The 27,420-nt window shown below is 36.0% G+C and overlaps 1 protein-coding gene across 2 annotated transcripts in view; it reads left to right on the top strand.

Annotated features, from left to right (window-relative positions):
• Nucleotides 1-27,420, top strand: part of Apool (apolipoprotein O like) — a 59,469-nt gene that overhangs the window by 10,212 nt on the left and 21,837 nt on the right. For both annotated transcript variants that reach the window (XM_038316422.1, XM_038316423.1), the window contains exons 2-6: nt 10,890-10,994; nt 16,938-17,057; nt 20,092-20,146; nt 21,625-21,723; nt 25,800-25,891. In XM_038316422.1, the coding sequence (XP_038172350.1) occupies nt 10,890-10,994; nt 16,938-17,057; nt 20,092-20,146; nt 21,625-21,723; nt 25,800-25,891 (471 nt within the window). The remainder of the gene's footprint in view (nt 1-10,889; nt 10,995-16,937; nt 17,058-20,091; nt 20,147-21,624; nt 21,724-25,799; nt 25,892-27,420) is intronic.

A 27,420-nucleotide genomic window follows, 5' to 3' on the forward strand; every position in this document is an offset into this window, starting at 1 on the left:
CCAGGTTTTAATTATCAAGAATTTCCAGAATGGCTGTTTTTAATGCCTGTTTAACTATGTAATGTAAATGGAAGTTTTTGTCCTGCTTGGTCCTCTAGCTGTTTAGTCCCAAAGAAACACACAGAGGCTTATATTAATTATAAACTGTTTGGCCTATTAGCTCAGGCTTATTAACTAGCTCTTACAACTTAAATTAACCCATAATTCTTGTGTATGTTTAGCCACGTGACTTGGTACCTTTTCTCAATGAGGCATTTTCATCTTGCTTCCTCTGCATCTGGCTGGTGACTGCAACTCCTTTCTTCTTCTCAGAATTCGCCTCATCTAGTTGCCCTGCCTATACTTCCTGCCTGGCTGCTGACCAATCATATTAAACCAATGCAAGTGACAAATCCTTACAGTGTACAAAAGCATTATCCCTCAGCAATGTAAGACAGTAAGAGATCAGCATTATACCATACTCATAATGAAATTATTGTATTCAGAGAGTGAGAGGTTCTCTGAAATCCCATCGTTATCTGTTTTAAGGAGGTGCCAGTTGGTTTTAGGAGTTAGCAACTAAAGAGACCAAAGACAAAAAACACTAGCAAGGTTCAATTCAGCATGACAAGACACCATCATTTGTATTGGTTGTTTCTTTAAAGAGCACAGATAGGTGAACCTATGTAGATGACAGGAATATTTTTTGGCATTTGGAGCATCCCATTTACCTATCAATCAAATCATTTATCCATATTTATTAAATATATACATCATACTTATTGCTGCATGTGCCAGTGGCCAAGACAAATTTCATAAGCTTTATTGGTTATTGGAGAGAGAGAGAAAAGATTTTTTTTTTAAGTTGAAAAATGCAGGGTGTTTCGAGGACACATTTTAGTACTGAGTTATCCTGTCTAGAACTCAGGGGAGTCTTTCAGAATGGAAGAAAGGGTTAGGAAGATTATTTTTTTGTTAGTTCTCCATAATGCACAATCTCTGAGTTGTCTCTCATTCTTATCCACGATAGCGTATGGCCCATGGCCCAGGATATACTGTATATTTTCTGGCATGCTGTGCCCATTGCTCAGACTTGCTCTGGCTGGCTACAGCCTGTTACTGTCCCTCCTAAGACACTATGCTGAGCAATAATACTTGTTAGTTGTTTTGCATGTATGACTCTTACATGCTCTTAAGCTTATAAATATATAATATAAAGATTTTATACACAGCTCTATATGTTTCTAGTCACAGATATATGAGGCACCAATTGTGGTAGAGTCAATTTAAATTACTTACAAAGTTGTCATTTAAAAAACTTCAATACAAAGTAGATCCTGAAATAAATTTTGACTTTAAAACACTTTTCTAAGTAGGCACAAGTCTGAAACACAAACATCAGAAAAAAATAAGTTCATCACGAAGAGTAAAACAATCTGTTTAACAACTTTTTGTTTTAGAGATAAGAATTAAATTCTCATTTTACATTGGTACCTTTGCATTAGAACATTAGCAGTTTTGAAGTAGGTGAATCTTACTAGTTCTCAAACTGGATTTTTATAATTGGGGTGGGATACCAATTTTTATTTTGTACTTTTTAAGCCTTGACATAAATCTGTATTAAAGACAGACTAGATTTTAAAAATAAATACAGAAATATCTAACATTATCAAGTTTTAAATTGTCAGAAATTAAAAAGTGTGTGTGTGTGTGTGTGTGTGTGTGTGTGTGTATGTGCGTGCAACCCTTGTGTGTGTGTGGGGGGGGGGTGCCCACGGAGATTAGAAAAAGGTATCCAGAAGCTAGAAGTATAGGCCAATTTGAGCTGCCTAAAGTGGATGCTAGGAACTGAACTCGGGTCTCTGGAAAAGCAGGACTCTAAACCACTGAGCCATGCCTCCAGCCCAGACTTACATTTTTCTGCTTCACCAAATGGAAGTAAAAAGCAGCAAATGCTGGCTGAACTGTGAAGATGAAAAAATGTCCCTGGAGTAAAATGACTCCAGCAGCTGTGGGGAATGTCCATCTTTCCTCTTCACTCAGAGTCAGCTCAGTGCTAGTGGCAGACAACCCCAAAATGTGTCTAAGGTCAATTCGAGTTGCTGATTTGTTATTGAACTTGGGGAGTCACAATCTGTCCCCCAAGCCAGGTTAGGGTGTCTGTCCTCAATAAGGTAATTAGAAGAGTCAAATTAATAGCAGAAAGCAGGAACAGGAGATTTGTTTAATGTGGCCACATTGGGTAGAGGGATAAAGAGATCCAGTGAACTCACCCAAGTCTACTTCCCAGAATCTGAGTTCTTGAGAAGTCACTGCATCAACCAGTCCTTATAGTTCTGCATATGTCTATACTTTCCTCGATAATGGAGAGTAAGGGTTTGTTGTTGTTAAGTCGGTTTTAACTGCAGATTCCAAAACTTTTACCAGTAGCCCCTTAAATGATACTATCTTGAATTATCATGAAGATTTACAAACTCAGTGTATGAAAAGTTCCTGGAAACATGATAAGTGCTCCCCAAACACAGAATACAGTGTTTTTGGAGAACCTTTATGTGACTAGAGGCATTGCAGTGAGGTGTGGCACAATATACTATATTTCTACCAGAGAACAGAGCCATTGCATATGGGACTTTAACTCACTGTGGTTTTTCTTTTCTAACCTCTGTGTGCCTCCACCACCATCATTTGCTCTGTAGCTGTTTGTTCTTATTTCTTCTGTTACTTGTAATTTCTTTTCACTTCTTGACTAATACATTATTTAATGTAGCTTTTTTTTTTAATAAAGACTGCCAAAAAAAAAAAAAAAAAGACTGCCACTGGCATACCCTTGCCCCAGTTCTTTAACTCTTTCTTTCAGTTAGTTATTGGAAGTTCAGGATATTTGTCTTGTTTCCTTTCTCCTCCTCATGGTTTTAGGGCTTCACTAGAGGTTCTAGATAGCTGATATCTTCCGAATATTTTACTTTCACATATGTGTCCTATGTCTCTATTTGCTACTATTGTTTTTTAATGCTTAGGTTGAATGTGATTTGTGAAGAAGATGTTTTCCAAAGTGTCTGAACAGTAAAATAAATCTTCTTTAAATTGCACTGCTTAATTTTTTTTAATTAAACAAATGTATTAGTAAAGTTGTATATGAGTAAAGGAAAATATTTATTTCTGAAGAATATAATTTTCTCCTTCCTTATTTCAGATATTTGGAATTTTACTTGATTATGTGTCCCCATAACATTGTTAGGCTGGAAATACAAAATTGATATTCACATAGTTTATAAACAATATTTTTAAAAATTCAAGGTAATAGTGAATAATTACCATTAAAAACTATGCTTATTGTAAAAAGTTGAAACACTGGATAAAGATGATATAATTACTCTATGTTTTAGATGTTGGCTTTTCTAGTTGTATAAGAACAACTTAATGATTTTCTATCATTAATTTGTACTAAAACATGTACCTGGTACAAACCCAGAGTTAAATTGGCTATAAAGTCTCTTAGATTTATTTGCTTCAATGTAAGATGAAAATGGTGAGGTTCAAAGTAGCATGAGGAACCACATCTAATTAAAGGGTTATGGTAACCTTCATTGTGAGCCATTATCTAGCAGTTCTTGGGTCTGTGAATTAATTAATCTGGTAAAAGAACTTGTAGAACAAGTCTGCTGACCTGGGTTCCATCCCAGATCCCACATAGGTAGGAGAGAACAGACTTCAAACTTGTCCCCTGACCACAATGTGTGCACTGTGGTGCCTGAACTACTCCCTTGCCCCCACCCCCAAGTTAAAATAAAAACAGTGATCGGTTTTCAAAAATAACGTTTTCTGGGGCAGTGATCCAGAATTTAGTCAGAAGAATCCTGAAGAAATGCTAAAGGAGACACAAAGCTAGGAAAATAATGGATGGCATGTTTCCTCAGAGACAGTGCTGGGGAGGAGGAGGCAATTGTTTTCTGTGTTTATGTCCCAAGAACAGCGTCTGTGTTTTAAGACTGAGAAAAATGTAAATCAAATATATGCATGTTTTTATGACCACCATTCACTGAATTATAGAGTTCGGCCATCTTTCAGGAAAACCCATCCCATATGAGGATAACATTTCTCATTTTTAATATTTCCCTTTATCCTTCTTGGAAGAATGACACCATTGTATTTCTCCACAGTGACCACGACTAGCTTTCAAGACAACATATATATGCTCTGAATGGATAGATACAGAGTTAAAAATGATATGACAATAGTTTAATCTCTCCTTTTTGAAAGAATCACAAGTTATTAAATGTTGCAACTCCAAAGCAACAATGTTTAATAAAACTGTCTTCAATAACAGAAACTAAGTCTGTGCTACCTGGTAGATTAGCACTAGAGACACATTTATCTACTGAGGCCTTGAAGTGTGACTTAGTGGGATAGAAGACCTAACTTTTAAATTAATTTTAATTGATCATAGCATAAATAGCACCTGTGATGAGAGCCCTAAGTATCTGCCCTAAACACCTCTTTTTACAAATGAGACATGACTAACTGGTTTTTCTTATTTGCTTAAGAACAGATCTGGGACTGGGCATAGTCGTGCTGTGAGTAGATGCTATTTCTACATCTGAAGGTTTCAGAACTTTTAAGTTGCTGATCAAATAATGATGATTATTTCTACTTCATCTATCATGTTTTGTAATACTTTGTATTGTTCCTTTTCTTACCATACCCGTTCTACTATCACTGTCAAAAGAGAAAATAGACAGTCTAGCAATATGGCTTTGTTTTTAAGGTATTTCCCTCCATACCTGCAGATCTGAGTTTGAACCCCAGGGCTTACATGGTAGAAGGAAAGAACAAACTTCCTCAAGTTATCCTCTGACCTTCACATTTGTGCATGGCAGGTACCCATCCCAGAACACACACAAAATAAGTATGGGTAATTGAAAAAGAAAGAAGAAAGTAGAACTTCAGAATGAAGTATTCAGATTAATTTGGGGCCCTAGTTCTTAATTATGTGTATTTAATTTAATATTAGCATTCTTTATTTCATGTGTATGGCTATTTTGCTTCTGCGTATTTATCTACACCACTTGTGTGTATGGTGCCCACAGAGGCCAGGAGAGAACATGCAACCGGAGTTAGAAATGGTTGTAAGCTACCATATCTGTTCTGGGAATTGAACCCTGGTTCTCTGGAAGAACAGCCAATGTTCTTGACCACTGAGCCATCGCCCCAGCCCTTAATTTAATTTTTTTTTTTTTTGGTTTTTCGAGACAGGGTTTCTCTGTAGCTTTGGAGCCTGTCCTGGAACTAGCTCTTGTAGACCAGGCTGGTCTCGAACTCACAGAGATCCGCCTGCCTCTGCCTCCCGAGTGCTGGGATTAAAGGCGTGCGCCACCACCGCCCGGCTCCTTAATTTAATTTTTAAAGTTAATGTACAAGTATTAAATATTATAATGTCTTTGTAAATAAAGTGTGTTCTAGTTGATTCTCTCTTCCCTCATATCTCCATCCCCTTTCCTTCCCTGCTGTTCCCTTGTATTCTCCTCTCTCTGAGTCTTCTTTTTGCTTCCCCCTCTCCCTGGTGCTAGGGCACCTCTTCTAATAGTAACCTTTATTTCTAAATTATTAGAATTTCCCTGTAGTTTCCATATTCACAATGTTTGATGTGAGTAAAACTTATGATATAACCAGTGCAACATCACTAAATATAAAGTAATTACTTCTGGTGACTTCCCTTTTCTGAGAAAAAAGGTGACAATAGCTTATTTGCTACAAAATCATATTTTTGCAAATTATCACTGTCATTTATCATCATACATTTTCATAATTAGAAGAAACTCTATATGATTTGTAGTTCAACCTCTTTTCAAAAGTGAGGAATCTGAAGCATAGTGTACACAGAAGGTCACATAGTGAACTAGTAGCTGAGCTGAGGCTAGAACCCAAATTTTCTATTCCACAGCCTCGTGTTCCTTCAGTGATACCATTTTTACCTTTGCCTCTTAGATGTTCACAAGTGAACTAGCCCCAGGGCACTGGAAAGCACAAAATTCTATTACGCTGCTAATGGCTGGCCTGTATTTTGATGACTAATCTCAACTTGTCACAGCTCATTAGGTACTGGAAATAGACGCACTCAGTTCCTGAGCCAAATTTTTAAAAGCATTTTATACCTGCAATATTGCAAGCACAATTGAATTTTGCAAATCTCAATTTGAAAGACCAGCTAGCTGTTTGCATGTGGTGCTTGTTACATAGCTATATTCTAGGGTGCCAAGCAGCTACTGAGGCATGTTACCACAGGTGTCTAATATATGATTTCTCTTTCTTTGAGCAAGGAGAAAATACAATCACTTTTCTGAATTATATTGATCAAAAGGCTAAATATTGTGGTTGTAATTCTGTGAGAACGGATTATATAATGTAGGCCAGCTTCAGTTTTCTCCAGCAGTGAAACTATTCTAACCTGCCCACAGCATTTGCTGCTGCTATTAGATCTGACATTTTAAAATGTCATGGTGGATTTCATGAACAAATTTTTTTAGGACTGAATGATCCCCTTGATTTTAGCTGAAAGGCTGAGAAGCGATCAAAAGTAAATGATAAACAATTAATTCACAAATTTCTTGGGCCCACATCTTTTCTATTGAATCTCCATATCTGTCTAGTTAAAGCTGTCATCACTGGCAGAGAAAATTAGTATATATTCTACCTCTGACCTTAAAGAGTTAATAGTCTACTTGGGGAGTAAATGGTCATGCCAGTGACAGATGAAATAAAAAGCTCAGGATAAGACTTGGGGAGAAAGAAGACTACCTGTATAGATTGGAGATAGATTACAGAGAACATGAAAGGTAAAAAATGGTTTTAAGCAGAGTGTTAGGAAAGAGGAAGCCAATTTATTTTCTTGATGCAGGATGGTGATCTGATTGACAATAAAATTATCTTGACTTGACAGAGGCAATTACACTTGGCTGGAGTTAAGATGAGACTATAGAGTCGTGGCCATGGGCTAGGAGAGACTAAGGATGACAGCGATGATGATGATGATGATGATGGCCATAACAGCTAATATATACTGAACCTTTTGTCTGTGTTAGTTCCTTTGTGATAGGTGACATTAGACATATGGACATTGACACATGAATTCACTTTCTCAGAGCCATATCATGAATAAAATGTAGAACCTTAATTTACATTCAAATTTGACTCTGAAATCTGCTGTCTTTTTACTACTTTACCAAATAGATGAGAAGGGCTTGGCTAGGTTGGTGGTTCCTATAATCATTTGTGTCCTGTAGTCGTTTGTGCATAGCTGTATTATTAACACTCATTGGCATAAGCTGTCGAATTACATATTGTCTCTCCTATTAGTAAGCGGAGACTCTGAGAATGTGCATCATACCTCATAACCTGAATAGAATTTCATTACAGTGTCTGTGTGAAAATGTTTGCCTCTTCCTCATCCTTCCACTTTCTCTGCTCCCTCCTCCATTTCCTTGGATGTTGATTAGCTTTGTCCAAGCATGAGTTACAGTACTGTTGGCCATGAGGTCAGTGTTAATGAATCAATAAAATATATTAAATAAAATGTCTTGAATTAGAAATGAATGTGAAACGAGGTTATATATTGATGAAAATTAAACCAGTGAATCACGGGAAGCTAACCCTGCGTTTTCCCCAGTAACTGTGGTTCCCAGCTATTTTATAGAGCAGAGCAGTCACAAATAACAAGAATCAATTATTTTCATTATAAAAATGCTGGTAAGGGATGAGTTGTACTGGAATGAGGTAGTTATGTGCTGTTTATCTTTGTTATTTATAATCTTTATGTTACAGAGTGCTCTTCCTAAGGCCTGCTCTCTTTTGGGAGGAACCAGTTTTCATTTATAATTTGTCCTTGACAAATTGTTACTTTTGCAGTTAGAAATAGTTTTAGCTCAAGTTCTTTCATTCTTATTAAAGCCAGAGCACATCTTCCTAATTTTAATGCTACTTGATTAATTGACAGCCTTACCTTGTAATTTTATAGTATTCTTAAATTCCTCGGGTACTTAAAAATAATTTTGTTTTTATTTGTTTTTTAAATCAGGAATTGACAATGTTTTGTAGTATTTCTGTTAAGGGTCAGATCATATACTCTGTGGAATATGTGAGGTCTGTGGTCACATTTACTTCTTTGCTCTTCCTTTTAGAAACCTTAAAGTATGCTTTACCATCATTATTTTAGTTCAGAACTCAGTCCAGAATTGGCCCAACATTGTAGTTTGCCAACCCTTGTTTTACTGTTTCAGCATGCTGTGCCATCAACCACTCCTTTTTATGGATGGAGTAACATCTATTTCACTGTTTTAACTCGTACTTGAAAAGGATAAAGTATGCTAATTTGTTTTTGTATTAGATTTTAATTACCAACCAATTCATGTGAATTTATTTTAAAGTCTAGATGATATTACTGTATTGCATGAAATAATGTAACTACTCTAAGATTGTCCATATGTTATAATACTTCAAAGGTGTTTTTCTTTTTATCTAGGGATTACTATTTTAGGAAAAAATAGTTTTTAAATACTATGAGACTTGACCTATTTCACATAATCATCTTAGGGTTTTAGTATCAAAGTTCCTTAAGTTCATAGGTAAGCATGCTTTATGACAACAGTTTTAATAATTTTGAATTTTTGTAATGTAATCATTAATGATCACAAATACATTGTGTATCTAGGAACAACAGCAGACATGTATCTGAAAGTTCTTGTAAAGCCAGACCTGATTTAGAACTTGCCTTCCTGCCTTGGCTTCCCGAGTACTGGGATTATAACTGTTTGCCACTTAGAAGTAGTGGCATTAAACATTCTGTGTGTGTGTGGTGTGTGTATGCATGTTTATTTGTATGTGAGTGCACACATATGTGAGAACACTTGCTTGTATGTGTGTATGTATAGGCCAGAGGTTGATAGTACTTATCTTCCTTGATCACTTTCCATGTTTAATTCAGTGAGGTGGGATCTCTTACCGAACCCAGAGCGCTGGTACTCACTATTTTGGCTAATCTATTTAGGCAGCTTGTCTCTAGGACTCCTGCGTCTATTTCCTGAGTGCTGGGATTATATGCTGACTCCCAGGCTCTTCAGCTATTTAAAGTCCATAACAGGGATCCATACTCCAGTCTTCTTATTTGTATGGAAAGTGCTTTATCCGCTGAGCCACTTTGCAGCCAGTGTCTTACTAAATGTCTTACTTAAAATGTTTTATTTCCAAAAGATATGCTAAAAACAAAGAATTCAAATGAATTATACTTGTGAATTTTCTCTCATATTAAAATAACTAATAATCTTTTTATTTTTTAAAAAAATTATACTTACTATATTACCTTAAAGTATATATTATTTACTGTGATGCTTTGAAGTAAAAACTAGTTTTGCAGCCTCCTTGGAGTGAGTGATATTTTGATTCTTTATTTAAAAATTTTAATGAAGCACAATTTAAATTATGTGAATGTGGGGGTGTTATGTGTCAGTGCAGGTGTTGAAGGAGGCCTAAGGCACTGAATACCATGGAGCTGAGTGAGAGGAAGTTGTGAACTGCCAGGTCGGTACTGAGAATTGAACTAGGATCCTCTACAAGAGCAGTATGTGCTCTTAACCACTGAGACACATCTTTCTAGCCCCAATATTTCTTTGTTTTAAAATTGCATTTACAGGGTATTAGATACCATGGCATTTCCAAACAACATGTGCTTCAGTAGATTGTCTTCTCCTCTCATCTTTTCCACTACCCTGCCCTGACCCCCACTTCTGTCCTGTACCCAGTTTCTTTTGCTCTTTTAAGTCACTGCTGTGCTTTTGCGCACCCTTCTTCTTCCATGCTGTCTTGTTTTACCCTTTCTTGTTATCCTTCCTAGTTTTATAGGCTTGACACAAAGTTAAAGGCATATGAAATTTTCAAGAAAGTGGATGATTCTGGAAAGCATAATATTAACATTATAGCCCCAAATCTCCCATGTTTTTGAGTTATATTCCATTTATTTATTTTGCATGCGCCAGGATGAACATGTGTCATTGTGTTCATGTGGAGGTCAGAGGACAACTCATCTGTGGAAGTGGCTCTTTTCTTATCTGGGCCTTGGGGGATTGAATGCTGGTGGTCAGACTTGACGGCAAGCTGAGTCATCTCACCTGCCCTTTTATTTTTAATTGCATGCGTGCCTGTGTGATATGTGTGTGTTAGTGCAGTCATCCATGTGCTATGGTGTGGTTGTGGAGGTCAGAGGATGACAACTCTCAACTTTTCCAGGCAGGATTTCTCTTTCTTTCTGAGGCATGACACTCCAAATTAATTGGTTCAAGAGCTTCTGGGAGATTTTCCTGTTTCTACCTTCCATTTCCCCAGGTATTTCAGGTGTGTGCTGCTGCAGCTGACTTTTTATGTGAGTTTCAGGAATTTCACTCAGATTCTCAGACTTGTAAGTACTTTTACCTGCTGAGCCATCTTATCAGCATCTCAGTTGAGGTTTGCAGATACAGTTTCATATTGCCCAGGTTGGCCTTAAACTTGTTACGTAGCCAAGGATCACTGTTGAACTTCAGATTTTTCTCCTCTACCTCCTGAGTGCTAATATTACCAGCATGCACTACCTGCCGCAGTAGGTTTCTGGTATCAAATACACTCTAGGTCTTTGCGCATGCTCGGCAAGTGATGTTACCACTTCTAGAAATATATGTTCATTTAAAATTATACTTGGCAAAAGACAGTAAGATTTTTGCACTCTACAAGAGATAGGGCAGCACAAGGTGTTTATGTAAATGTATAAAGTAATTTGAAATAGTTGAATATTTATTATATCGCCCAAGATTCCCCCAATACTTATCAGGACTTAGAAACAGAGGATCTTTTCACTTACAGTGGTATTTTTGATATGTCTTTTTCAGATGGGAAAGTTGACAACCATGCCCACAGGTCTGATATATGCATCTGTAAATGTACATCTGGCCAAAGAAGAGGAACCCAAAAAGCAGCTAGTAAGACCAGAACAGGTAATTGACCTACCAAAGTTTGTGAATTTTGAATGATATAGGGATAATGGAAAAACTATGTAGGTGTTTTGCTACATCTATCATAATAGATGTTATATATTTTATAAGTATAAAGAAATAGCTATGAGATATCTAAAATATATAATATATTTAGTAGAAACACAAAATTGTAACTTCAAAAATGGTGATATTTTTCTTAATAGCAAGCCATTAAGAATGGGGTCTTCAGCCACAAAACCTTCTACCTACAGTTTGTCCTGCCTGAACAGTGTTTTGAGACCAGATCCTAGCATAATTGTCATCACAGAGACCAGAGAGACTTTATCCAGCAACTGATGGGAACAAATGCAGAGTCTCACAGCCCAAGTGTAGGCAGAGCTCAGGGTGTCCTGTGGAGGAAGGATCAGATAGGAGAAAGCAGAGGGGTCAGGGACACCATGAGAACATGGTCCACAGAATCAATTGACTCAGATTCATGGGGGTTGCAGAGATCCGAGAGCCTGTAGGGGTCTGACCTAGGGCTACTACTTATATGTTATGAGTAAGTAGCTTGGTGCTCTTGTGGGATTCCTAACAGTGGGAGCGGGGGCTGTCTCTGACTCTTTTACCTGCTTGTGTGACCCTTTTCCCCCTACTGGATTGTCTTGTAGAGCCTAGATGTGATGGTATGTGCCTGGTGCCTGGTCTTATTGTAGCGTGTTATGGTGTAATTGATTGATGTCCTTGGAATATTTGTCCTTTTCTGAGGAGAGATGGAGGTGGGGTATATCTGAAGGAGAAGGGACGTGGCGGGGGAGAGACTGGGGGAAGGGGAGGGATGGGAAATTTGTCAGGATGTAATATATAAGAGAAGACTGAAAAATGAATGGGGTCTTAGAAAATGGGAAGCAAATGGGAAGATAACATTTAAATGTTGGAACAGCTTGTTTTAGGCTCCTTCCAATTGGATACTCCTGGTTATATTCATGATGGGGGGAGGCACTTGAGTTTGAGCACTCTTGTCTTGTCCGTGACTTCTGCTGGCTTTGAACCTTTATGAGAAAAGAGTCTGATGTCTGCCATATCTGCCTTTACTTTAGTAGTTGCCTTTGCTTGCATTACAGGGGCTCTGCTGTCTTCATTTCCCTTTGCAGTCTATATGCTGGACAGGTTTTTACCTGCCCCATACTACTCAGCTCCTACACTCTGTGGTAGCTCATCTTCTAGCTATGTGCTATCTTCCAATTAGTTTGGGGTTATGAGAAGCAACCATATTATTGCTATTTGCTTTTGTATTTTGAAGATCTTCTGAGTATTAATTACTCTGCTGGATGGATGCAGGTGAGGGTATCATGTAAATCACCAGAGCTTCCCAGTTCTTGATGTCTATAGCAGAGCAGGGTTGGTAGGTGTTGGTTCTGGAGATGGATTCACATACTGAGCTTAGGCCCAGAGCTATCAAACGCCAGTGCTATTCTCAGTTGATGAGCTATGGTCCCATGAGCCTCCTGCCACCTTCACTCTTCTGCCTGTAGGTGTCTGGTCCTATCACTTCCTCTGTATAAGTGTTTCCCAGGGCCCTCTCTTATCCTAGGGCTGGGTCAGATGAAATTTAAACTCCCTGACTTATCATTGCCCCCTTTTCTCAGGCTTCCAGGTAGCTCAGTTTTAAATAATGAATTCTTTATCACTAGAGTGCCTAACTCCTGCCATTAGTGTGGCTTGTGGGATTCTTTCCTGCTGCCTTGTCCACTGAAGGAATTACTCTCTCATCAAAACTTAGAACTGGTGCTAAGGCTTGTTATGGTTTGGGGGTTATCCCAGAAGTACGGCATTCTGTCTCTTTCACCAGGATTGCCTGGCTTACTTTTTGGAGGCATCCTTTGCTTCCCATCCTCCAGCAGAGAGCCATGCAGATTGAGCTCTGTTCAGCTTGGCTCTAACATGAGTCTTTTTTCTCCTTGCTTTTCAGGTACCTTCCCACTGCCTGTCTTATTTTGCTTTCTCTATGGCTATGATAAACACAACGAACAAAAGCAACTTGAGAAGGAAAGGGTTTCAACTTACAGCTTATCATGAAGGAAAGTCAGAGCAGAAACCCAAGGCAGGAGCTGAAGCAGAGGCCATGGAAGAATGATACTGTCATGTTCCTTGTGGCTTGCTCAGCTTGCTTTCTTAGACCACATAGGACCACATGCCCAGAGGTGGCACCACCCACAGTGGACTGGATCCTTCTACATCAAAATCACTACTCAAGAAAATGCCCATGACTTGCCTACAATCCATTCTAAGGAAGGCATATTCTCAACTGAGGTTCTCTCTTCTCAGATGACTCTAGCGTGTGTTGAGTTGAGAGAAAACTAAATAGCAAGTCACTTTGAGAAATTTCTGATGCTCTTCTTTTCTTTATTTCTTTAGAATTTTAATCTCCCTTTTCTTATTTTGACTCCTCTCCTTCACCAGGTCACAGGGCAGCAGTTTCCAGTCAGCCACCTTCTCTGAAAGGACTCAGACTTTTGAACATCGAAACTAGTGTGTTTTCCTGTTATAGAACATACAGAATTTCCAAGTACATTTTAATTGAAAATAATTGATTTATTTATTAAACAAGGCTGGTTGCTAGTTATATGCTAGGAAATATTTTTAAAACTCAGGATCTAATTTTCAGGAATGGAAAATGTCAAAAGGATGAAAATGTGATGTGCACACAGAATGTCAATGCACCTTTATCATGTAATGTGAACAGTACCTCCTTTTAAATCTAAAACCAAATCCGAATACACTAAATGAGGTGTTCTGGTCTTCTTAAATTTTTGTTAAGTTTCTAGCTAAACAAAAAACTTTTGGTTCAACTTTTCTTGTTAAACATCTTTTACAAAAGGATCAATGTGTTCTTGCTTTATTGAGTGCCATTTAGTAAACATAACTAAATCTTTTTTCAATAGACAGGGCTATGAGATAAACATCTTTTAACAAAGAAATTTGTAGAACACTAGAACAAATCGTAAAGCCATGAATATCCCTGGAAATTTCTTTTCTAAATCCCTCAGTGTCATGAATTTAACTTACGTTATTGTCATTTGAGGGCCAGGGATCCTCCTTAGAACAGGAGTTAGAGGCGGTTGTGAGCTGCCAAGTAGATGCTGGGAATTGAACTCAGGTTCTCTGGAAGAACAGTTGTAGAGCCATTTCTCCAGCTCTGTCCTTAAAAAACAAAAACCCAAAACTTTATGATGGACAAACATAGAAATTAATATTACCATTTCTATATTTCTTTTCTAGGTGGGGATGGCACTCTATAATATACCTGATATCTATATTTGTACCTATATGTAACTAATCTATATCTATATCATCTTTAATGTAAATTATATGTTTATGGCACTCATAAATACACATAGGTATGTGATGAGTTAACATTCAAGTCTTAGTTTGAAAGGGAAAAGAGAAGATCTTTAATCCTAGTATAGGTATCAAAGAGCTAATTAATTATAAAACAAAAATAATGTGCAAGGCGAACATCTCGCTAGTTAGCATAAATACCATATCACATAGGTATCTTTTACATCTACTCTCTTATCATTTTATTCTCATGTTTGTTCCTAGTAGATCAGATCCAAAGCCATTAGTCATGTAGTTCGTTTTCTGTTATTCTGGAAACTTGAGTCTCCTCAATTATATTCTCACCAACCCCCATGGAAAAGTGCTACACCCTGAGGATGAGATCATTTCTTTCTTTAAGTAAATCAGTTCTTACTTGTTTATTTTCATAATTTTTATATTTGTATTTGTTTTTTATTAAATATTGGTTAGAGTGTGTTTGGCATTTGAAAGGTATAAATAACGGTAATATAAAACCATAGTGGGTAACCATGTGGCTGCTACTCAGTTTAGAGCAAAAGGCAAAATCTCCTGTATTCTCCTCCCTTTAGATTGACTTATAACCATGATTCCACTGAGTTTGTATTGTTCCCTTTTTATTTATTTTATTTTTTCTCTTGAATTTTATTTAATGTAAATATGGGTGCCTGTGTGCTTTTCTGTGCATCACATGTGTGCTTTGTGCCCACAGAGGCCAGAGAGGGTATCAGATCCTCCCTGGAACCGGAGTTAAAGGTGATTGTGAGCTGCCATATGGATGTTGAGAATTGAACTCGGGTCCTCTGGAAGAGCAGCCACTGTTTTTAACTGCTGAGTCTTTTCTCCAGTTCTATTAGTTCCTTAAAAACAAGCAAACAAGCAAACAAACAAACTAAAACACTTTACGGTACCTTATCTATCTGTTTTGCTAAGCAATTTGAGTGTTTATATACATTTGAATTATATATTTATGGGACATGCTTGCATGTAATTTTCTACATATTAGCTTTTTGGTTTAATAGTACTTTCTTGAAGTTCATCCTTATCTTTATATGTGGTTGTAACTGATTTTTATTTATTTTAGTTGCAACAGGATCTCACTATGTAGTTCCAACTGGCCGGGAACTAGCAGCATTGTTTAGCTTGGCCTGAGACCTGTGGAGATATGCCTGCCTCTGCCTCCTAAGTAGTTGGATTGAAGGCGTACACCATGATGCCCAGCATTGTGATTATAGTGATTATAGTTTTTAAATTTTGCCCTAATTTGCAATAGTCTGTTGTGTGGATATAATCTAATTTAACTGTGTACATTCCCCTTTGACTATTTGGATTGTTTCCAGATTTTTACAGTTAAAATTTTGCTAGAATTAAGGGCTGGTGAGATGACTTAGCAGGTAAAGACCTGTGCTGACTAGTCTTATGTCTACTTGACACAAGCTAGGGTTGTCTTAAAGGAGCGAACTTCAACTGAGAAAATGCTTTTATAAGATCCAGCTGTAAGGCATTTTCTCAATTAGTGTTTGAGGGAGGAGGGCCTAGCCCATGGTGCATGGTACCATCACCATGCTGGTGTTCCTGGGTTCTATAAGAAAGCAGGCTGAGAAAGCCAGGGGGAGCAAGCTAGTAAGCAGCACTCCTCCATAGCCTATGCATCAGCTCCTTTTGCCAGGTTCCTGCCTGCTTGAATTCCTGCCCTGACTTTCTCTATGATGGACTATAGTGTGGAAGTGTAAGCCAAATATACCCTTTCCTCCCCTACTTGCTTTTGGTCTTGGTGTTTTCATCACAGCAGTAGAAATGCTAAGATAAGGTTCTTGCCACCAAGCTTAATGATGTAAATTCAATCCCTGGAATCCTCATGGTGAACTGAGAAAACCAGCTCCCATATACCTCCATGTGCACACCATAGCATATGTGTGCATAATCATGAGCACACATATGTACACATAATTCAATAAAATTCAATTAAAAATTCAAGGATTGAAACTAATGTGTCTTTTGGGTATGGTGATCCCCATCTGTTATCCCAGTACTCAGGAAGCAGAGGTGAGAAAATCATGAGTTTGAGGCTATCTAGGAACCTTGAGCTATATAGTGAAGCTTAGTAGCTTGGACTACATAGGGAAGCTCTGCCAAGTAAATGTGTATTTAACATAAATGTACTTTATGTATGCCATACACACATGCATTTATAAAACTGATTATGAATAGTGAACAGATAAGGAAATAAACTATAGTGACACCATCAACTTTTGTTGGTCAGATTATAAATGTTTCCCTTTAAAAAATGTGTTTACACGCATACATGCCTCTTATATTTGAAGGAGAAAAGAGCTAGGTAGGTGCTAATAAATGTCTGGATTTGATTAGAAGCTAAAGAAATACAACAAAACAACCCACTGGGTCATACTATATGTGGCATCACTTGATTCTGCCTTTATAAATAGTTGTTATGGTCAGTTTATCATATCATATCTGTAGATTCTATGAATAATTTTAGCTGGTTTTGAGATGGAAGGCCAATGATGATTCCTGTTTTGACACAATGCTGGAAAAGGCATCCCAGCTATTTGTTTTTGACATGAACTTTTATTCTATCCTCAGCTCCCCATATATACTGCACCACCTCTCCATTCTAAATATGTTGAAGAACAGCCTGGTTATTTACAAATGGGCTTTGCATCAATCCGTACTACAGCTGTTCGTTATGTTGGCTGGTGCAAGGTAAGTCTATTTTGATAGTAGTTAAATAGCAGTGTTTTTAATTAATTGTTTCAGGTATTCATAGATGTATTTTTTAAAGAGAAAAACCACCTTGAAACTTAGTGGCTTAAAATATCAAGCATTGTATAATGGCCCATTATTTTGAGAATTAGGGATATGATGACAGTTCAGACAGCTGATTCTTCTATTCATGTGGTATTGCCTGAGGCCACTCAGTGTCATTCATCGGGCAAATGGGCTGAGCTAGAGAAGCCAGAAGAGCTTAATTTATATCTTTAACACCCTGTCAAGTGCGGCTGGAAGACTAGAGTCAGCTGAAATTGTTGACTGAGATGGAAGCTGATAGCACACTGATGCTTTATTATCATCGTCATATAAATTTAGTTGTGTGTTGTCAACATCTTTACTGTGAAGACCTTAGTAATAGTCATACTAGTGTTTTCCTAATTCTAGAATAATAATCACAGCTTTTACTTCACCAACAAATGTAGCCTGATTGTGAACCCATGTGTGATTTTAGCATTTATTATATCATTTTTTTGGTAATTTCATGCATAAACACCATATTTACATCAGTATATGAGTATTGTTTTTACATCATTTCTACTTCAATCTCTCCCTCCTTCAATTCCTCCTGCCTTCCCACCACTCCCTCTCAATTTCATAACCCCTTTATTATTGATGTACATAGACATGTGCACACACGTGCACACACGCACTTCTGAGTCTGTTTAGTGTTGTTTATATGTATATATATATATTTAGGACTGACCATGTGGCATTGGATAGCCTATCAGGGGGCTTGTTTTCAGAGAGCACTGATTTCCCTTCTCTTAAAGGCCATTAATTAATTTCTTATGGCTCTTAATCTATGACTGGGGCCTTCTGAGATTTCCTATATCCTAATTGAAATGTCAACTGATAGTATCATTGCTAAGGCCATGTTTAGGCTGCCATGTTGTTAAGATTTCTAGTCGTAGATTCCTTGTCATGTATAATTCTAATATATTCCTTTTAAAAAGAAAATTTGAGGCTGACGAGATGGCTCAGTGGGTAAAGACAATTGCAATGTGAGCCTGGTGACCTGAGTTTGATCCTCAGAACCCATGAAAGGAGAAAAGAGAGAAACAACTTCACAAAGTTGTCCTCTGCCTGAATTTATGCACACTGTGTGCATATGTACACAAATACACATACATACACACATACATATGTATATACATATACACATCACACACACACACACACACACACACACACACACACACACCTATCATCATCATCACGAAAATTCAGTGAACCTTTAAAAAATAGCATCCTTAGATGAACTATCTAATCAGTGAACTCTGATCAATCTGTATGAGATTTCAAATGCAATATGGGTTTATTTTTGAAAATTTGTGCTTGTCATACAATTCCAGGGTACTGGTTGTGCTAGTCACCCTTAATAATGTGATCTCTGCGGGAAATATCTTAACTAATTGTGGTCTGAGTCATGCCCCTCAGGCTATATGCCAAGAACAAGATGATTCAGACTTAGGTCTCTTGAGACCTAATTTTCTATAGTGTGCTCAGATGTGTCTTCAGTGAGGTAATTGTTCCTGGGAGATCTTTAAATTGTTATTGTAACTATCACCCAATTTAAGACTGAAAGAACATTTTATTCTGTTAATATGCTGAAGCAAATAGGTTGATGAAGGGCACTTTCAAATGCATTTCATCTTCAATGTAAACAACTTTTCCTCTTTAATTTTCTCCTAAATACGCAATCTATTCCTCAAAAAAAGTCTGATTTAAATTACTTCTTTGTGAAAAGTAGCATCATATAGTGCAAATTCAGAGCATGCTCCTAGCCTTCACTTAGTCTATTGACTAAGGTAACAGTGCCCCCCAGTGGGAAAAAAATGAATTCCTAAACACAGCTAAGGAAAATTTCCCCAAAGACTAGTTTTCTTCCTTGATGGTTAAATGGTACAAAATCAGATCAGTAAGTATTTTAATGCTGCAGCCGGTGTTTTCTTAGACAGTCCCCCAAGAGAAATGTCTCAGTGGTATTTTATGTTTTATGCTCGTTTGTATAGTTTTAAGCCAGGGTGAACATCTCTGTTCCCTCTTAAAATGAGACAAAATGAGTAGACCAAGACATCTCATTCCCATCTAATACAATTGTTTCTGTTTTTCTGCACTGAAAATATCTGTTATTTCTGTTTCCGTCCCATGGTTTCATACATAAGGAGGTTATATGTTTAGATTAGTTTTCTTGTTTGTGCAATAGAATTCAGCTTGGAATATATCAAGATTCTGAGTAAATCACTCATATTTCCCCTAATGTAAGTGAGACAACACCCACTATTCAATGAATGTAACAGTATCTTGGCATTCAAGTAAGTTATAAACAGATAAACAAACAAACAAACAAAAAACCCCAAAAACCCATTGCTTTAGGGTGTTAATTCCTTGGGTGGGTTAATATAATCTTGACTTATGGAGAATTTGTGTTCCTATTTAAAAATAAATACCTCATTTGTTTTTTTCTCATTCTAATTGCACACTAAGATGAAAGTAAGAGATAAAGTGATTTTCATTAGGCCTTTCCTGTTTTTGTTTTTTCTCTGCAAATCACTATGCTGTTGCTATTGGATCCTTACTAGTCAGACGGTTGTGTGTTTGCTGAGATAGACCTCCCTTCATGATTTGTATAAGATCCATTCATTTTATTCATGCCATTATAAAGTTTTTGGTATCTGTTCTGTGAAATCACTGATTATTTTAAAGTTATTGCTTTACCCACTTCTATGAGGAAAACAAGACACCAGAATTACTATGTTAAGTAAAATAAGAGTACGAGATGAAAGGATAATATAGTAAGCGGGTGTACTCACAGTGGGCAAACAGAAGATCTGGATCTAGATATGAATGTAGTACTAAATCAACAGCTAAATGTAATCTCAAAACTGTGAGCTATTGTGTTGATCAACCACTTCAAAAATTCACATCCTCTTTTGTTCCTTTTTTTTTTTTTTTTTTTGCTTAGGGTGTTTATATCTTTATGAAGAATGGGATAGTGGATACAGTACAATTTGGTAAAGGTAGGTGAGTAAACCCTCTATAAATAGAAACATATTATGGTTTTAAGTTATATTGTGTAAAATTTAAGAATATAAACATAGTATATTACCCATTGCGATGATTATACTGATGTAGAAGATAGATTCTGGGTTTTATTTGTAATAATAACAAATAAATAGTATGCACTATTTTGCAATTTATTACATGCTAAGGCCTTGTTAGGTTGCTGAGTGTTGCTATTCTAGCTACAGAGTTTTTTCTTACAGATTAGAAATGGAGGGTTAGAAAATTTAACTAGGTTCCCAAGGTTATTCAGAGGCAATACCCAGGTTTAAACTCAGGTCACTTTTAACTGAAAGTCCACATTGTATAATTATAAAGCATAAGGTAAAGATTTATCCCCTCTTTTGCTAATTCATTTAAATGAGTGTTATTATCTGTTAAATTCATCATGCTTTTTTTATCAATTGATGGGAAATGACATAGCTATCACTCATCTTGATATGTTTCACCTAACATTGGAAAGTAATTGTATTTGATGCTTTTGCTCCTTAATGGTACTTGGCAACAAACTTAACTTCCTGAAATTACTTGCTTAGAGCTGTTGGCAAAATTAAACATGTATGGAAAGCAGAAAGAAATATCAGCTAAAATTTTAGGTACCTACAATAAACTTAATGAATTTTATTTGCAATAGTATTACTTAATATACACTAAGGATTAACTATCAATATTTTTGGGACAGCATCTTACTGTGTAGCCTTGGTTAACCTGGAACTCATTATCTTCCTGCTTTATTAGCTCTAGTGCTGGATTAATATATGCACCAATATACCCAGCTATCCTTCATTAATCTTGAGGAGCATAGTTATGGATGTGATTGTCATCAAATAACTATGATAGAAGAGTATATTTTTAGATCTGGAAACAATTTTTATGTTTAAATCACTGGCATATATACTTTTGATTATGCTTTATATGTTTTTGTCTATTTTTACTTCTCATTTTTATCTTTAACCAATGGCTAATGTGAGGTTATTGGGAGATAATGACAAGAAGTGTCTAATTGCAAAATTCCTTTATAAGATATCGTTAATTCTTGATGGATCCTACCACTGTTTAAACAGATAATAATAGAAGCCTGTTAATTGTAGGTATGTAAAACATACACAGTCAGGAATTTATTTTATGGTACTTCATATTTAAGCTGTACCTTCTAGCATTATAGTTCATTGAATAATATTCTATGTGACAAAGAAAACAAGTATTAAATGACCTGTGGAAGGTAAATTTGATGTTATAGTTTAGTATTATACCAAGTGATTTGTTTCTGTCCATTTCAATTTTTGTGTACCTTATTTGAAGAGTATTTAAATTGCTCACTAACATTATATTGTCTTCCCATAACATGCTAATCTCCAGCTCCTCTGTACTACACTTATATAGAATGTCCAGTTGCAGTCAGTCACTCTTACTCATTCTCAACTGGTCTCCTCAGATGCATATGTCTATCTGAAGAATCCTCCTCAAGACTTTTTTCCCAAACTGGGAGTGATTACAGCTTCAGGACTGGCAGGTTTGGTCACAGCAAGGAAAGGTATGTTTATACTATATATTTTCTCTTTCAGTGCTGTTACGTTAGTTCTGATTTTTACCTTCATAACATTTATTGGATAATATCAGATTAGATTAGTGTAAAATGTTTAGATTCTTTACCATACCATATTTATGTTTATAAAGGTTAAGCTTGACCATGCTATCTGTAGTGAAGAATAAGAACAACTGAAATTCTTTTATTCTGCTGGGAAAAATGCAAAGTGATATAGGAATTCTGGAAAATTGATGATTTCTCATAAATTTAAACATACACTTATCAAGCAACATAGGAATCACATTCCCAAGTATTTACTTACCCTAGATATGCTGCCCAGTCTAGAGGTAATCTTAACTGAGAAAATGCCTCCATAACATCCAGCCGTAGACATTTTCTTAATTACTGATTGATGAGAGAGGGCGTAGCCCATGGTGCACTGGTGGTGCCACTCCTAGGATGGTGGTCTTGGGTTCTATAAGAAAGCAGGCTGGGCAAGCCATGGGAAGCAAGCCAGTAAGCAGTAACCCTCCATGGCCTCTGCATCAGCTCCTGCCTCTAGCTTCCTGCCCTGTTTGAGTTCCTGTCATAACTTCCTTCAGCAGTGAACAACAATATGGAAGAGTAAGCCAAATAAAACCTTTTCTGCTCAACTTGATTTTTGGTCATGGTGTTTTGTCACAACAATAGCAATCATAACTAAGACATTAAAAAAAATGACACACCCCTGCATAAATGCTTATTGCAATTGTCAATCATACAAAAGCTGGAAACAAGCTGAATATCCTTTAAACAGGCAAGTGTATAAAGGAATCTGTGGCACAGTCCTACAAGGAAAACCCCTTAGTATCAAAATAGTTTGAGCTATTGGGGCATATAACATTGGTTGTGAATTTTAAAGTAGGCAATGAATATTTGATTCTGTTTGTATGACATTCTCAAAAGGACAGAATTAGAATGACAGAAAGTAGATTGTTAGTTGCCTGAAGTTAAGAATGTGGGAAATGTACAACTGCAAAAGGAAAATATGAAGTATTTTTATTTATAAGACTATATATTAAAATGTACAAAGATATTACTTTTTTAAACAAAATATTAAAAATATATAACTGTTCCAATTAAAAATGTAATTTGCCTTTTTTGCTACCTTGTTATTACAATTTTGTTTTTTTAATCTAAAGATATTTATACTACCAAAAAATTCTTGAGAATTGTATGTTAATATAAAGATATACACTATTCACTCAAAACTGCTTGTCTTAGTCATACTACTTACACTAGAAGCTCTGTTAAGGATTTCAGAAAGACATGCTATATCATATAAAACCTGGTTTACTTTTGGTTTTATTCTGACCAAAGTAGTTGAAATTAATATTAGCCAGATGGGAATGGAGTCTGTAAAAGTGGATAACTCAGTCTACCACTCTTATTCACTATTCACTGTGAGACTTGATATATTTGCTTTTTTAAACCTTTTTGAACAAGGTATCTGTACCTACTTTTCTGTTGGACTCCAGTTCTCATGTGAGCGGTTAGATTCATAAGATTGCAATCAGGCTTGATGACTAGTTGCAAAGACTCACAGGGCTCAGTATGTAGTTATGGACATGGACAAGAACTATTGCAATGGGAGGTATAGGATGGAATTTAAAGGGGGGGGGAATGACATAGGGCAAAGTTTAGAAAAAATCAGTGATAAGTTTCTAGCAGTCATTTCCCAGTGACTAATAAAACATATGCTTAATTTCTCCAGTAACAAGTTGAGAGGATATGGTAAAGCCAAGTGTTGAGTGACAACTATAGGCAGAAGAGTGACCAAGGTTTCATTGAGGGCTAGTCATGTAAATAGTATCTACCTACCAAAATTCCAGACTTCCAAGAGGAGAAGTTTGCAGATGCTAGCAGAAGCTGCTGATGGCAGCACTCTTGAGTTTACCTTGTTAACTCCTTTAATGCATGCTATTTAACAACTCTATTTCATGTGTACATCATCATTTTCACTGTCTTCCATAAGATTATTATTTCTTTATATTGAGTGCAGTTGAGCTCTTTTATATTCATAAAATATATAAAAGGTTACTAGGAACTATAGTAACCTCAGTATACTATATAGGTCAGTAGAACTGATTATCTCTGTGTAATTGTGTTTGCTTTTTTTCTTCCAACTCACTTCTATATCTTATTCCTTGAGTTTTAGGAATTTATCTACAATGTATTGCTTAGTTTCTTAATTACAAAATAGTAATCCTGGTAAGAAAAAGTGTTTCTTTATGTGAGCACTAGAATAATCTGTAACCTTGTTGATAGTGAAATAAACACATTAGATCTGAAGGTGTATTTTATTTGAAATGTTATAAATTATGAGAAAATCGTAAATGCAGAATGTTTTGTGCTTACTATTTGAGTAAAAACCATGAAACTTTTGTCTCAGAGAAATGTACGATGTGTGATAGGCCATAAGTCATCATGTAAACCTTATTTATATAGGTCATAGTACAGTAAAAACACGAAAACTATTTATTTCTTATAACCCTATTGTCCTGAAGATAGGAATCTAAAAGAAATCCATTTGCATATTTCTAAGTGCACAGTGCTACTTAGTATCTGTGTTAAGTATTCTTTCTTAATTGTAAAAGTAGAACTGTTGAACCTACATGAAACATCATTTTACAGAATTGTTCCTTATATACAAGTAAGGAAAGAGTGAATGCCATTTTTTTCAATAGTTTATCAAAGAAAACCTGCCATATACCACCATAGTTCATGGAATTTTCATGAGTTAAGAGATACTAATCCTGACATATTAGGATTGTTAAATCAAGAATGAAAGAAAAATACCGAGGAGGAGCAGAGTTGCCATTCAGTTTAGGATATGCTTGATAGTCTAGACTTTCTCTCCCTATTCCGCAGAAAGCATCCTTCCTACTCACCTTAGGCAAGCTCAGTCTATTGTCGACCTGACTATAACAGGCTTCTTTAAAAATAACTAAACTAGAGAGAGACAATACAAGGCTTGTAACATTTCACAGACTGCAAAGTTACCAGAAAACGTTGTCAGATATTTTTTCACCTTAATATTTTGCTATTTCCCTTTTAAATAAGGGGCCAAAAAGCTGTTAGAAAGAGTTACCAGTACTTTGGTTGAAAAAGCGACATGTAATTGCTTAATCTCATCAGAGTCCAACATACCCAGACAGATATTTAGGATGCATATTATTTTGAAGCAGTGGTCTTATAAGTCTAAGCTTTAGCTACGAATGTTCTATTTCCCATTGTTATACACCATTACTATGGTTCTATGGAAGTCTTTAGGCGGAGGGTCGGGTTAAGATAAAAACTGTGTGACAGGGCATGATACAGAACTTCTTATACTCAGGTTAATCAGAGCAATTTCAAGTTGACAGGCTCCTAGTGAGAATCTAGTGAGTTCCTACTAAGATTCTCTTTGGAATTTTTTAAAAAGAGATTTTACTGTCAAAAAAATGATATGAAAATGACTCTTAGATGCTTAGTTAAGGCACTTTTGAAAATACATTAATTATGTCAAGCTAATTGTAATTAGTAGTACTTCAGTATTCTGATTCAGTGACATGAAGGAGTTATGTACCTTTTGAGGTCGTTAGCTGATTGGTTAGTTGGGTCCTTCACCTTTCTAAGTGTTAATCAGAAAGGGCATATAGAAGAGAGTCCATTTCACTTTAACCTGCTTTGATGAACATAGTAGTTGATTAATTCTATCATGCTTTGTTAGATATTTGAAAAAAGTATAATTATAATTTTAAGTTTCTTAGAATATGAAAAGTAATCAATCTTTTAAAAATGAAGATAATTACTAATTCCTTTGTGTAGGTAATTATTAGGTTCGGAACATTTTTCTTAAATTGGACATGATGGTTAAGGGACATTAATTGAATTGAGAACCTTAAGGGCATTTTAGGTACCATCTTGATTGGTATTACTAACTACAGAGCAATTTAACATATTGTGGTAGCTTAAGAGGGGCAAAGAATATATTACAGTGTAATAACATCAAGTATCTGGTGGTAGCTATTTGGAGTGAATGATTTGTTTGAATTTCATAGGTTCTAGGTTTAAGAAGATTGCTTATCCACTAGGATTGGCCTCATTAGGAGCAACTGTTTGTTATCCAGCTCAGTCAGTAATAATTGCAAAGGTAAGTTCCTTTTAAGTGATAACAGTGTTTGTTTAAACTCTCAGTGTGACAAGTAGTTGGAATAAAATCTTGGGTTGGCAAAATGACCATAGCATCTTGTCATGGAAAATGCCATTCTTAATTTTATGATCTTCAAAATAAATAGGATTAATTTGTTTAACTATAGTTCAGCAATATGGAAGCAGGAGATGGGTCAAGTTCAGAGACAATGCTGGAATTTATGGGGAGAAATACTGATTCATAGTTGAACTAAATAAAAAAAATTCTTAGTTAACAGAAAATTATATCCTCTGGCAGCTTCTCGGTTCAGAAGATTAACACAATGCAAAACAAACAAAAAAAAAACAGCCAAATAATTCTTTAAAAATAATTAAACCATACAGAAAATACAAGGCTTGTAACATTTCACAAACTGCAAAGTTACCAGCAAACATTGCCAGGTATTTTTTCACCTTAATATTTTGCTATTTCCTTTTAAATAAGGGGCCAAAAAGCTGTTAGAGACTTTCAAAAAAGTACTTCTGAGGTTAAAAAATATACACATAAACAAATTAAAAATTGAAACCATTGGAATGGAAAAAGTCTTCCAACACATTGTAATTGCTGCACATCTAAATTTGAACCATTTTTATTGGATTTTTTTTTTTTTTTTGCAGTGATAGGGGTTATTCCCAGAGTCTCAGACACTATACTGGTTGAGCCATAATTTATATCTCTGGCCTGGTATTTTTTTTATTATTATCACAAATTCAGATTCAGAAGCACAGATTTGGGGTATGTAAGTTTTTCTTTTCTGTCATCAGTTATCAACATTTAATATTCCAATTCATACTTAAATATTGTTAACAGAAGGATGTTTTGTACTTGTATTCTCACTACTATATCTCTTTGTTGATGTATATAAAACTGCCTTTTTTCAATATTTTGAGAATGTCAAGGATATTGTAAACTCTGCAGTTTGTAATGTGATCGAGCTATAAAAGCTTATAAGAGAAAAGAAAATTATTCATTAAATCTAGTTATACTTGAGAAAATTGCTGGATAAAGTGATGAATTTGATTTAAAAGGACTCCTTCCTCTGAATTTACATGAGAATTAGCCACTCAGTGTTGATGCTGAACAAAAACTTGAGCTCATTTTACTTAACCTTTATATTGTTTTTATTTGCTGGCCCAATGAAGGTTCCCAGGGACTGCCTTATCCAGAGTCACACTCAACTTTACGTGTCCCAATTTTCTGTCTGCTACCAGTCCCAGTGGATGCTGCTGCCACTGATTCTGCTCTACTCTTTTCTTTTTTGAGAAATCTCTCTCTCTCTCTTTCTTTCTTTCTCTTTCTCTCTCTCTCTCTCTCTCTCTCTCTCTGTGTTTTGTTTTCATAAAAAATGATACCAATTCATTCTTAAATATAAGCAATATAGAAAAGTTTAGACTAGAAGAAATATAATGACTGAAATATGCTTACATCCATAAAAATATCAGTGTCAAAATTTCTTGGAATATTCTTCTAGCCATCTTTACATGATTACA

The sequence above is a fragment of the Arvicola amphibius genome, chromosome X (genome assembly GCF_903992535.2).
Source record: "Arvicola amphibius chromosome X, mArvAmp1.2, whole genome shotgun sequence".
Taxonomy (NCBI): Eukaryota; Metazoa; Chordata; class Mammalia; order Rodentia; family Cricetidae; genus Arvicola; species Arvicola amphibius.